Source organism: Panthera pardus, unplaced genomic scaffold, assembly GCF_024362965.1.
Source record: "Panthera pardus isolate Hobbes unplaced genomic scaffold, ASM2436296v1 HiC_scaffold_17, whole genome shotgun sequence".
Lineage (NCBI taxonomy): Eukaryota > Metazoa > Chordata > Mammalia > Carnivora > Felidae > Panthera > Panthera pardus.
In genome coordinates this window covers 145265113-145278234 of record NW_026526732.1, presented here as the reverse complement: position 1 = coordinate 145278234, position 13122 = coordinate 145265113, and the positions used below count along the sequence as shown (strand labels likewise).

Genomic DNA, 13122 nt, shown 5'->3' with positions numbered 1-13122 from the left:
TTGCTCTATATGCAGTGGTCTGACGCCCCCCAAACGCAGCCGTGGGAAGCCAGCCCTATCTCGTGTACCCTTCCTGGAAGGTGTAAATGGAGATTCTGACTACAGCAGCTCAGGTGAGGAGTGGTGTACAGGTGAATCTGGGGGGCCCAGGCCTTCCAAAGAACCAGCTCTGTGGGCTGCAGCCAAACCCTTCATTCTTCCAAACTCTCAGGCGTTGGGCAAGGAGATGCCCCCCCCTCACAGGTCATTCATACTCTTTTTTTTTTTTTTTTTAAGTTCATCTTAAATTTGAATAGTAATATATGCCCATGATAACAAAAATCAAAAAGGCACAGAAGGGTACATAATGAAAAGCCAGGGTCCCCTCCTTAGAACAACCACTGTTAGCAGTTTCTTCTGTGTCTCTCTATTTGTAATTTATATACATATAAGCCAAAACTTGTGTATATTTAAGAGCATAGGTAGAGAAGCCTAATACACACGTATTCTCCTAAACCATGCCTTTTTTCAATTAATAATAGATCTTGGAGCTCCTTCCGTGCTTTTTATTGACTGCCTAATGTGCCATTATCTAGGAGTGCCAGCCTACTACAGATGGACATTTAGACTGTTTTCATGTATTTGTTATAACCAGTGTTGCAGTGAGCAACCTTGTACATAGATCTTTTGTAGCCCTGGAGAGCATACACTTCTATAGAGAAGCAGAGCTGCTAAACTTGAAGGGAGTGTGTATTTGTCATTTCCATGGGTCTTGCCAGCCTGCCCTTGCTGGAGTAATCAGCGATAGCCTCTATCACTGAATCTCACACCTTGCCGTGTAGGTTCATGTGATCCAGTGCTTTCAGCCCTGTCCTCATGAGACATTCTTCTCTAGCCGACCCAAACAGGGAAGTACATGGGTCTTGTCTCTTTGGACCAAGGGATTCAAGAACAGGACAAGGCAGGGCCAAAGGAGAGGGCTGGTTGGTGCACAGGTGGAGTGGGTACAGGGTGGGCTGTTCTCCGAGTGCATCTCTGCAGCCCTCCTGTGGGAGCTGTGCACCCTGGATGCCCGGTCTTCGAAGCTCCCATCTAACACAGGCGTCAGGGCCTCTTTCCCCACTTTCCTTTTCCCAACTGCTTTATTTTCCCTTAGTATCAGTTTCTTTCTCACATGTGTGTTGATGAATGCATGCCTGCGTGTTTCATTGTTGTCTGACTGTTGGCACCCAGAAAGCAGGGCTCCTATCTACATGAAAGTGTACAGCATCTAGTGCAAAACTGGCAGTGGATTGGCACAAACATTGGAATTCTGGTAGTGACATTTTACTCTTATTTTAAAAAACCACATACTTATAAAATGATGCCAAGGGAAACTTAAAAATTTCGACCTTCTACTATTCCATCATCACCTTAACACAATTGTCTTCATTTCTCTGTGTTGCCTTCTGTTTATTTCAGGCACGTTTTTAACAAAATGTTAATCCAGAACACACGCTTTTTCGTTTTCTGCATTTTTCAATGTTATCTCATACACTTTTTTTTGTGTTGACACAATCTTGATTTAACTCATATTATTGGAACAATATGTCTTCCAGTCGATGCATTACAATTTACTTAACTTTTTTATTGTTAGATTTTTGGTGATTTCCAACTTTTAATATTATACATAATGTAGTAAATGCATATTTTTGTTAAAAATCCTTTTATTTGTTTTTAAAGTTATTTTTCTTAGAATAATTCCCAGGGAAGGAATTTACTGAAGCAGATGATTCATACTTTTTTTTTTTAATGGCTCTTGAGACATGCCACCAAATTATGTTCTTGAGGATTAGACTGGTCTGCAATTTCTTCCAACAGTGTATGATTGCACCAGTTTCCCCACAGCCAGCCTCTTCAGTATTGGATTTTATCTCTTGGTTGTTATTGCTATTGACTCAATGGGTAAAAAAAAAAAAAAAAAACCTCATTATTAGTAGTAGTTTTGTTTTGTTTTATAAATGAGGATAGTAGTATTTCCTTAGTAACACAATTTCCACTATGCAGGATTTGGACCCTTTTCCCTGTGGTCACCTTGGGCTTCCGGTTTATAGGCGTGGGGAGGGGGAAGGGAGGTTCCTTTCTGCTCAGGAGCATTTGTGAAGTGTACCCATCCACATATGCTAGTGCATTGTGTGCGAACAAAGTAAGCTGGAGAGATGTGGTGCCTGCTTTAGGCAGGACACCCAGTGTCAGGTTCTGAGAAAAGCAGGCACGTGAAGGGCTTGCAGATCTGCTTGGCTCTGCTGCGTGCCGTGCACCCAGGTGACCTGAATGGCCAGGTGTGGCTCTGTCAGAAAAGAACTCATTTAGCAAGTGGTTTTACTGGGATGTCTGTCCCAGGCATCTTTTTCCATGAAGCCTCTATCATGAGGCCCACCACTTAGGCCCAGAGAGCAGTTTGTGGCTTTGCCAAGCTGGGTTATTGTTGTTCTTCCTGGGATCCTGGTGATAAAAGCAGTCCTAGTTTTCTAGGGAACACCATTCTAGTGTTCTAGTCCAGGGGTCGGCAAACTAACATATTAGCTTGTTTTTGTAGGGCTTGCAAGCTAAAAATGGTTTCTACTTACAAATGATTGAAAAGAAAATCAAAAGAATGATATTTTGTAGCACATGAAAATTACATGAAATTCAAATTTCAGCATCTAAAAGTAAAATTTTATGGGGACACAGCCATACTCATTCCTCTGTAGAGTATCTGTGGTGGCTTTCATGCTGCAACAATAGGGTTGAATAGTTGCAACAGAGACCATGTGGACTGCAAAACCTAAAATATTTAGTGTTTGGCCCTTTACAGAATGAGTTTGCCGACCCCTGATCTAGTCTAAGAACTAAGGAAAGGGCAGGAAAGGGGAAGGGTGGAGGGGATGTTGCTGACTCATTCTTGGGTTGCCCCAGTCAAATGGAGGCCACAGGCAGGCCTCCTGGGCACCATTCCAAGTCCCCTTTGGGTACTGTCTCCTCCCCTCCCCAACCCCCAGGCAGAAGCCTCCTGATGCCCTTTGAAGACCGCGGAGACCTGGAGCCCCTGGAGCTGGTGTGGGCCAAGTGCCGAGGCTATCCCTCCTACCCCGCCTTGGTGAGTCTGCCCCAGACACCACCCTCCTCCCTCCCCTGGGCTGTTCTGGCCCCTATCTTGCCTCAGGAGCTTATCTGATTGGATCAAGCCAGCAGAGGGGTGGGAATCAGGGTGCTTTTAGCTGCAGAGGGGAGGGAGGTTTTAGCCCAGCCTGGGTGGGTCAAACCATCAAGGCCTTCAGCTCAGAGCACTTAAAATAGGGTAAAAGTGTGAAGACAGGGACTAGGGCTCATAGGGATTTAATAGCATTTATTCATTTGCTTATGCATAAAAGTAGTATGCTCATTGTAGAGAATTTTTAAAGCTGCTTATAATGCTTAAGTGTTGTATTAGACATTTGTCATGCTAAATTCTTGAAATACTGAGGAAGATGTGGTTTTTCTCATTTTGTGGGGAAGAAAAATGAGGATCTGTGGCCATCTAGCTGATTAAATGGCAGGGTTGGAATTTGAGCCCAAGGCTCAAAATGTGTGATGTCAAAGCCTGTGTTCTGAGCCACCAAGTTCAAAATCACCCATGGTCTCATCTATTCAGAGATTACCTCTTGGTGTATATAGGCACTCTTTTTTTTTTTTTTAACACATAAGTGCGAGCCCATACTCTGTGTAACCTCCCTTTCACGTAACAGCATACCATGAACATGCATGTCTTGTGCCATTAAACATTCTTCATCAACATTACTTTAATGACTGCATTGTCCTCAGTTGTATGCATGCCTTATTTTAACCATTCCCTACTTGGTCATTTAGATTGTTTTGAATTTTTCACTATGATTAATAGCTGGCAATAAACATCACTGTAGCTTTACTCTGTGCACATCATGATGATTTCCATACTGTGAATTCTTAGGCGTGCCTTCTTGGAACAAGGTCTGTGCAAAATTGATACACATTGCCAAGTTGCCCTTTAGAAAGTTAGTTCCAATTTATACTCCCGTCAGCAGTAGCTAAAAAATTCTATTTTTACCACCTTGATTGTTATTTGTTAGAGCTCTTTCTGTATTGGGGAGGTAATGTCCATCTGGCACTGGAAGCTAGTGATTCTAAACCTTTAGGGCATGCCAGAATCATGGGGGAGTTTTTAAAACAATACAGATAACTGAGGCCCCATTTCAGAACTATGAAATTAGACTGACACCAGGCCGAGGTATGAATGTTTTCTATAAAGCTTCTCAGATGATCTGTAGCCACGGTTGTGAACTACCCTGCCAACCTCTTGCATGCACACAGGAGTTCTGGGCTTCTCTTAGCTCTTTCACATCAATGGGTCTTTCAAGTCTCATAGCAGCCCCTTAAAGTCAAGAGGGCAGGAACTCTGACCCTTTTGGACTGGTGAGGAAGCTACAGCTGTAAGAGGTTATACAACTTGCAGGAGCCATATTGGAACCATGTTGCCTACCTCACTCCCTCTTCAGCAGTGGCAGGAGGGGGAATCCATGCTGTGATCCAGCAGTTGAGGAGGTTGGGCCTTGGGCCTGCCTTCACAAGGCTGTGTGCCCTGTTGTCAGTGAGACTTCCAGCATAATTGTTGCGGAAGTGATTAAAGCTGTACAGGTTTGGTTTTGTGATTTTAAGTCCCATGGTGCAAAAAAAAAGTCTAAAAATAGTCTTTTTTTTTTCCTTTTTAATTATCTTCTTAATCATACATTTTCTTTAATGAGTAAATAAATTCAGCCACCACCTGAAAAAACCTACCACCTGAATGCAAGCTGTGTTTTTATTTTGGTTTATGCTCTCCCGTTGTTCTCCTGTGTTAAATATGACTCGTGTCCATAATGAATATACATTTAAAAAAATTTTTTTTGGCTCTTGTTTAAAATTGTTTTTTCTCATAAAATAATGTATCTGTATTATAGAAGTTTGGGAAAAAAATAGAGAAAAGCAACAAACCCCATCATTCTAGCAAGTCAGCTATAAGCGTTTTGTATCGTTTCTTCTATTTGTTTATGTATTACAGCTATAATAATAGTATGTATATATGCCTTCATTATATAATGTGTTAAAGTATTTCATAAGCCACATTGTTTTACATCCACATAACATTTGAGTGAATGGTCCATTTATTATTTTGAGACATATTTGCATCTATCTTCTTTAGAAAGGGAGGAGAGCTCTCCTTGCTTCTGCCCTTGGTGGCAGGGGGTGGGGGGTACATTTTTCACAATCTGCCCCATGTTCCAAGGCAGGAACCAGCATGGCTGTCGAGGAAACATACCAGAGTGGCCCCACCATCTTGTTCAATAATCTTGTTCAATAATCGAGGAAGCTCAGGAGGGCTTGTATGGTGGTTCTCATTAGGACCCTTAGCTTTAATCCCAGGGGGGACATACAAGCTGGGAGAGTTTTGACCAAATTACACAGCTCGAACAGGGTAGGGATGGTTCTTCCTTAAAACTCTTAACCAGAGCACCTGCTTTTAGCTGCTTATCTAGGAAGGGAAGTAAGGAAGCTGGCAGACACCCAAAGGTAAACAGCGAGAGCAGTTTATTATGAGAACAGGCCCCCTGGGACAGAGTATAGAAATTAAGATTGTTCCATCTCTGGAGAAAGCTGCTTCCTCAGTAAGTTTCCAAGTCTCTCTGGCCTCAGCACACATAGATTATCAACTCACTGCTTTGGAAATGAGGGCTGTGTAGGACAGTAGGCAGCAGAAGTTTAAGCCACCATGGCCACAGCCAGCTACATGCTCTGTGCTCACGGCTTTCCTCTGTCAGGTGATACCTGTCAGCAGACTTCTCAGCATCGGCAAGAAGGTGAAATAAGATGATGGATGACGTGTGAATAACTAGGATCTTCAGTCACTCTGTTAGTGCTTCATAGAGCTAGAGATCACTGTTGTGTTGATGCCACCAGGCATTTTTCTGAGCCCCTGCCCTGTAGAGCTTGCAGCCTTGAGCATTAATTCCTCCAGTGGTCCTTCTTGCCAGCCACATCATTCATTTTCCCCTCTCCAGCAACCCTTCAAGTTCAGTCTTAAAGCTTTCTGATCTTAGATGGAGGTGCCCACAAAGGTACCTAGTCCACACAGCAGGAAGATTATGGTCAGACAGGAAGGTAGTGGGTAACCAGGGGCTCTGTAAGGTAGAACCAAGGTGATGGGCCCTGCTGCTGATGCAGAACCTCCTTTATAGCCATGGTGTTTAGGAAAGTCCCTGAGCCTTTGAAGTGAATTGCAAAGGTTTTAAAGGAAAAATTGACGGGAAGAAATGGCCTCCTGGCCTCCATTCCCTTCCCCTAAGGGATGTTAGGAAGGTGGAATTTGCCAGTCTGGCCTGGACATCATAGATATACCCTCAATTCTGGTATCTCCCATACTGGATTCACATTTCTTCTGTTTCCACTTGGGCCCCAGGGGTTCATGGCACAAGCTCCCTCATTGGAAGAACTGATTGAGCAGGGCTGAAGGATTTGGCCAATGAACTGGGAAAACACTCAAGATTTCCATTTTGGAGTCCTGAGGGTCACAAGAGGTCAGCCCCCTTCATCACTTGGTTGTGGGCCTGGCCAAGGCCCTGCATAACTTGAGGGGTGGTTCAGTAGGTAGTCCTGAGGCAGCATGCCCTGCTCACCCCATCCACCCCCATCTGAGTGCCGTCTCCTTTCCTGTCTCTAGATCATCGATCCCAAGATGCCCCGGGAGGGCCTCCTGCACAATGGTGTTCCCATCCCTGTCCCCCCTCTGGATGTGCTGAAGCTGGGAGAGCAGAAACAGGCCGAGGCTGGAGAGAAGCTCTTCCTTGTCCTCTTCTTTGACAACAAGCGCACCTGGTGAGTGGGTACTACCACCTGGAGGTTGGGCCAGGATGAGGGCTAAGGGGCCTGCCATGCAGTACACAGAGGGGCTGTGGGCTCAGTTAACCTGCCTCCATCCAGACAAGGTGAGGCATTACCAGCAGCTGGCCTGCCCCAGCCACATTAATAGTTATTGAGGAGTGTGGCCGGTCAGATTCCCTGGAAAACATTCTGAGATGGATATTTCTATCAGGAGGCTTATTGAGGAGAGCTGTGGGGATGAAGGGTGCAGTGCTGGGTGGAGGAACATGTTGAACACTTGGTATAGAGGCCTCAGCTGATCCTAAGGGGAGCTCCGGAGCTGGGAGGCTTGTTAATGATGTCCAGAATTGGGGCTGTGCGTGGGCATGTCCTCCCATGGCAACTAGTCATTGAATGCTGGCTGCCGCTGGGAAGGGGGTCACCTTGGTCCAGGTAACTCCCTTGGTGGCGGGTGATTCCTGAAGAGGACTCAGCTGAGAGCTAGTCAGCAGCCAACGCTCCCAGTGGCTGTGGGAGTGCACGTCTTAGTCCTCAGGTGGGGGGATGGGGTGGAGGGTGGTTTGGGGCAGTGTGGGGTCCACTACAAAGGGCTTGCTTGCCCTTTAAGGTTTCTCTTAGAGTTCTTTCACTCCTGCTTTTATAGAATGAGGAGGTAGGACTAACAAGTAAAAATAATAGCTATCACTTGTTTACTCCGTGCCCTGATGCAAATCGATTTACATACATAACCTTATTTAATCCTCATTAAATCTTCATCAGTCCTCTCCCAATCCATTTTGCAGATGAGGAAGCTGAGGCTCAGAAAGCAAAGACCCCATTGCCAGACCTGGGATACAAGCCAAGATCTGGCTCCAAAGGCTAGCTTTTAGCCACAAGTTAGATTCAACTGGCGATCTTTAGAAAAACACACCTGGTGCAGGCCCCATCAGGAATCACTGGTTCCTGGCATCAGCCCCACTTCCTAGCCATAGCTCCCTGATGCCCCAAGGCGAGAGCTAGCCCTAATACGGGTCTTTCTTAGCTCCTGGGTCCTAACAGCCCTCTAAAGCAGAATGAGTGCCCTGAGGCTCAGGGAAGGGCCTGGCTGCAAAAAAGGTCCCTTGGTGGCCTCCTGCCTGGGGTGTCCCAGTCTGTCTCCTCCTGCCCTGTCCCCTCCCCCTGGCTTTGCTTGTCCTGGGCAGACGGGCCCAGAGGAGCCCCTTCATGCCACCCGCCTCAGCCCAGGCTTCTTACTGTGCTTGTATTTTAGGCAGTGGCTTCCAAGGGACAAAGTGCTACCCCTGGGTGTGGAAGACACCGTGGACAAGCTCAAGATGCTGGAAGGCCGCAAGACCAGCATCCGAAAGTCGGTGCAAGTGGCCTACGACCGTGCAATGATCCACCTGAGCCGGGTCCGGGGGCCCCACTCCTTTGTCACCTCCAGCTACCTGTAAGGGTGGGTCCTGGCTTGTGTCTGCCTGCCCTGCCTCTGTCCCATGCAGCACAGAGGCCCCTTCCTGCCCCAGCCAGTCATATGGCCGGCAGCTTCCCCCTTCCATGGCAGGCCAGGGACTGGGCCGTGTCCTCCCCATGGGCAAGGCCCCAGTTTTGACCAACTGTATGGTTCCCCTGCTGGGCCTGCTGTGTGCCAAAAACTCCCACCTGAGCTCGCTCGGGGGGGCTAGTCCACTGAAGAACCAGTTAGAAGTATAAATAGCTGTGAGGCTTGGGCCCGGCCGAGGAGATGGACCTGAGGCCAGAAGGCAAGAGGTCCTAGGCTCTTTCTCAAAGGTGTGCCTGGCCCGCTCCTTCCCACTCCCAGCTAACTACACCTCAGGGCAAGCGAGGCTCTGACATTGACCCCAGAGGTGCTGTGGATACATGGGAGTCCCGCGGGGAAGCTCACGGAGCTCACCCTCTCTCCCCTCTGTCACCCATTCTCATACCTCTTCCCTGTCCCATCTTCTGCACCAGTGCCATCTCTCTTTTCCCATGTTCCTTTCCTTTCTTTTGTGCCAAACAGAAACCATCACCAAACTGGTCTTTTTCTTTTTATGTCTCATTCCCTTTGAGGCCAGCTGCTATGCTAGGTGGGTTCCTCCACCTGGCTCCTTAGGGCCCAGGACAGAGGCCAGCCTACCACTCGGGTGACCCCTCCACCAGCACACACACCCCTTCCCCATCTGCTGCAGACACACAGCTGAGGCCAGGCTGTGAAAGCTTGCCCCGTCCCTGTCTTGCTGAGAGGCGGGCCGAGGCTTGACGGGCTCCCGTCAGACCAGGCTGGTTGTGGGAGTGTCCGTCTGTCCACTTGGATGTTGAGGGGTGTTGACTGAAGCTGTGCTCTTCAGCTGGGTCTGCTCACCCCTGCTGTCCTCCCTCTGTGGGCCTCCCTCTCCACCACCATGGATGGTGGTGCCCGCGGTCCAGCACCTCCCTGCCTGCGCTCTGCCCAGCCCAGCCTCTGCTGCTCCCGCTCCCAAACTCCGGGGGACACCACACTTATTTCACGCACTCTGTCCCCTTCCCTCTCCACCTTTCAACCCCCTCCCCACCTTCACCTTCTCAAAAACGGAAGGAAAAAAACTGTGAAATGGGAAATGCTGACTGACAAACCAACACAACTTTCAGAGGCTTTGAGTCTGTTCTCTGGATGTTTCTTTTCACCTCTTAAGCACCAAAGCCGCAGGGCCAGGTTGCAGGCCACTGATCGCCATGTTGATTTTTAACCTAACGTTCTTTTTAATTGTTTTAAATTTTTCATAGGGGAGTTTTGGACAAAAAAAAGTCACTGGGGAGATCACTGCCATTTTTACACACTCGACTTTTTAAAAATACAACCAACCAACCACCACAACTTCTTATACATTTGGGACACGAGCCAGAGTTTAAAAGGGAACCAACAAAACTCTCTATAACATAAAGGATGGGGTTTTGGATTTTGTACAATAATAAAAATACAATACAGCATATGGCTAGGGAAGGACATGGTGTATATAATTGTAAAATACTGTTCTAAATTATTCAGGCCTATAGTTTCCATTACTGGAGTCCTCCATTGTGTGGCTGAGTATTTTAAATGCACACAGTGTGGTTTATTTAAAGGAGCCAATGCGTCCCCCTCTCCCCAGGTAGTCGGTCAGCTGTGGACTCTGTGACCTTTGTCTCAACCTGTGTTGTAAGATCTCGGGGCTCTCTCTCTCTCTCTCTCTCTCTCTGTGTCTCTTCCCCCCAACACTTTCTCTTTCTAGTCTCTCTTTTTTTTCAATCTCCTTGACTCTTTCAGTCTCTTTCTGAGTCTCATCTTTAAAACTGCTCTTTTAGAACGGGAAGCGGCTCAGATCCTGCTGTGGCATGGGGCCTACGTGTCTCAGTCGCGTCTGCTGTGAAGCACACGATGCTCTATTTATTGTAGAAAGTGACTTTATTTGCTTTCTAGAATTGTTTATAACAGATGGTATAAGAGAGGTAATAAACAGAGAAAAATCTATGCTTGTAAAGAATACAAAAGTTAATTTTACCTACTATAATATGACTGTCTGAAACTTATTTTCTCTCTGAGAAATAAATGTTCTAATGGGCAGCAGTTGCTGTGCTGTGTTTGGTGTCATCAGTGGGGGCATGCGCTTCTCTTCCAAAATCCCATAGCCCACCCCCACCTCAAAAGGCAGGAACCATTCAGAACGCGTTGTCTAGCCATTGCAGACTGCCAGCTGGAAAGGGCTCTGTCCATCTCTTGGACGCCTGGGAGGGGTGTGAAGATGGGCTCTGACGTTTTCCTCTCCCAAACAGCACCACCCTCTGGGTCCTGTAGAAGGTCCAGCCTGTCTTCTTATGCCTCAGATTTCCTGTGGCCCTGTTCCTTTGGGAGCATCTGTTCCTCATGCAGTTGGAGAAGTAGCCCCTTGTGTCTGGCACCTGTTTACCCAGCTTGCTGAATTTGAGACTCGAGGGTGCCCACACCTCCTTTGTAATTATTGCTGTCCCCATTCTGTAGGTAGGTAGCTGGGACACACAGGCGTTAACATGGACCTCGCTCCTTTTGGAATTGGAAGGGATCCTGGCGCCTACCTGGTCTTCATTTTGCAGATGAGAAAACAGACCAGCACGATCAACAGGCTTGTCCAAGGACAGCTGGCCAAGAAATGGTGGCAGAATCCTGGGACAAGGATCTGGGCGGGGGTTTCTTGTGGGCTCCACAGCATTTCAAGGCTGTGCTGGCCTGTTCTGTACCAGCTCCCCTCTCACCAGCTATGGTTCCAGCATTTCTGGAGAGGGGCATCTGGGAGAGTAGAGAGAGTTCCCAGGGACTCAATACTTGGTCACTGGGCCTTGGGATAGCTTTTCCCCATCCCCTCCCCTGTCCTATCTCTGCTCCCGCCTGCTCCTGCCTGGCTCGTGTGCTTGGCTGTGAGTTACATCTCACAGCCGTGTGACTGAAGGATAAGGGTCTCCGGATCACCTCCACAAGCTCCTTCAAAATTCTTGTCTTTGAAGTTGCTAGAGGGTAAAAGTGCTCAATTTGGTATAACGTTGACAGGGTACCTCTAGTGTGCTGATAACTCTTGAATTGCACGTTGTGGGTGCGGAGATGCGCCCGTCTGGCCCACAGGATGCTCACAACCTGACTCATGAGACCTGTCAGGGCAACTCTGAACGTGGTGGGTGTGGAACTCCCCCCGAGGGGAGGAGTTTGGGAGACTCCTCCAACCAAACTCAACGTTTAGTTGAATCACAAAAGCTTTCAGAAGAATAAAGCAATTAATTCAAGCCTTAAAAAAATGGGATTGAAAATCCCTCTTTGTAAATTTGTATTCTGAACTACAAAGGCAATATTTAGAAAGATGCGAAAACGCTCATCCTATAAGCCATTTTGTACATAAAGAGAAAATGACCAGAGGGGTAGGGTTTTAGCAGGTGAGGATGGAAAGGAAAAACATTGTAGATGACACAACACGGGCAGGGCTCAGGGAGGTTGGGCACGTGCTCCGCTGCCCCATCTGACTGGCAGCCACTGAGATGGCAAGGCAGTGTGCTGGGGTTAAAGCCCTGTCACTCACTGGCTGTATGACCTCAAGCATGGTACTTGACCTCTCTGAGCCTCTCTGAGGCTGACTTAACAGAGGACCCTGAGGCCAGGGCGAGGCATGGTAAGTAGCATCCGTTGAAGCATTTGATTGGGGAAGGGACAGGACCAGAACTTGGCAACTAATGAACGAGATGTCAGAGGCCAAAAGCAGAAGTGGGAAGACAAGGTTGCCGCATGGCCGGAGGCATCAGCAGTGAGTTTGAAGGGGAGGAAGGAGAGCTAAGTTTTGAGGAGCTTGTATTGGCTGCGGGATATCTGAGAAAAACCCCCCAGCAAGCAGACGGGACTGGGCAGTTCAAGAGGAAGGTAGGAGCAGATGACAGAAATGTGGAGGCACGGGAGCACACCAGGGCAGTTAGGACAATGGCCAAGGAGGGAAAGGACAGACCTGAGGAAAGCCTCTTATATTTGGAGGCTGGGATTGGGGAAGAAAAGAGGAAAACGGTGCCTTCAGAGGGGTCTGCTCCCTGGAGAGGGCCTCACACAGAGGCAGTCAAGCCCTAGGGATCAGCTAGACCCACTCACCCCTCATTTCACAGAAGGAGGCAGGTCACATGCACTCAGCCTCACAGAGCAGGAAAAGGCAGCGCTGGACCAGAAAGAACCCAGAAACCAGCACTTTCTACTCTCCACCAGCCCGTGTATTCAGAGCCCTCAAGGTGAGCAGAAGTGTCCTTAATGAATCTGATCAATCCTGAGATTAAAAGTCATGGACCCAAGTCTAAAATATTATGATACTGGAGCATGTGGGGGTACTGAGTAGGAATACAAAACCCCGTTTTCCTAATGAGTTTTAAAATATAATTAAAAACATTTGCTTAACCCTGTCAGCTTGGCCACTTCCTTTAATATATTGCTATTAACACTTGAGTGTGAATTTGCCTTCCAGATGGACTCTCCCCACCTGACTAGGCTGTGAGCTTTGACTCTTGAGAGGAGAGGGGTGAGTGATCAGACTGCCAGGCTCTGGGGGGGATGCTGAGGGGAGATAGAGGGTGAGGCCTTGACTACCCCTGTGTCTGCAGGCCCCTCCACACCCCCCAGGCACTTGGGGGTGCCCTTCTGCTTGCCTTTTCCCTTCAAGGGTAGCAGAGGGCTCTAGGGATGGAAAGAAAAGATGTGCGTGTGTGTGTTTTCCACCATTTTAATTTTCTTTTTGTTTTTTTAAAAATATTTTGGGGAGA

At 47.6% G+C, this 13122-nt stretch overlaps 1 protein-coding gene across 1 annotated transcript in view; it reads left to right on the top strand.

Annotated features, from left to right (window-relative positions):
• The window catches only part of BRPF3 (bromodomain and PHD finger containing 3), a 33953-nt gene extending 23518 nt beyond the window's left edge, over positions 1 to 10435 (top strand). Inside the window, exons 10-13 of the mRNA XM_019456918.2 lie at positions 16 to 113; positions 3000 to 3097; positions 6710 to 6864; positions 8120 to 10435. Of these exons, the coding sequence (XP_019312463.1) occupies positions 16 to 113; positions 3000 to 3097; positions 6710 to 6864; positions 8120 to 8303 (535 nt within the window). The 3' untranslated portion in view covers positions 8304 to 10435. The remainder of the gene's footprint in view (positions 1 to 15; positions 114 to 2999; positions 3098 to 6709; positions 6865 to 8119) is intronic.
• The last annotated feature ends 2687 nt before the right edge of the window (positions 10436 to 13122 follow it).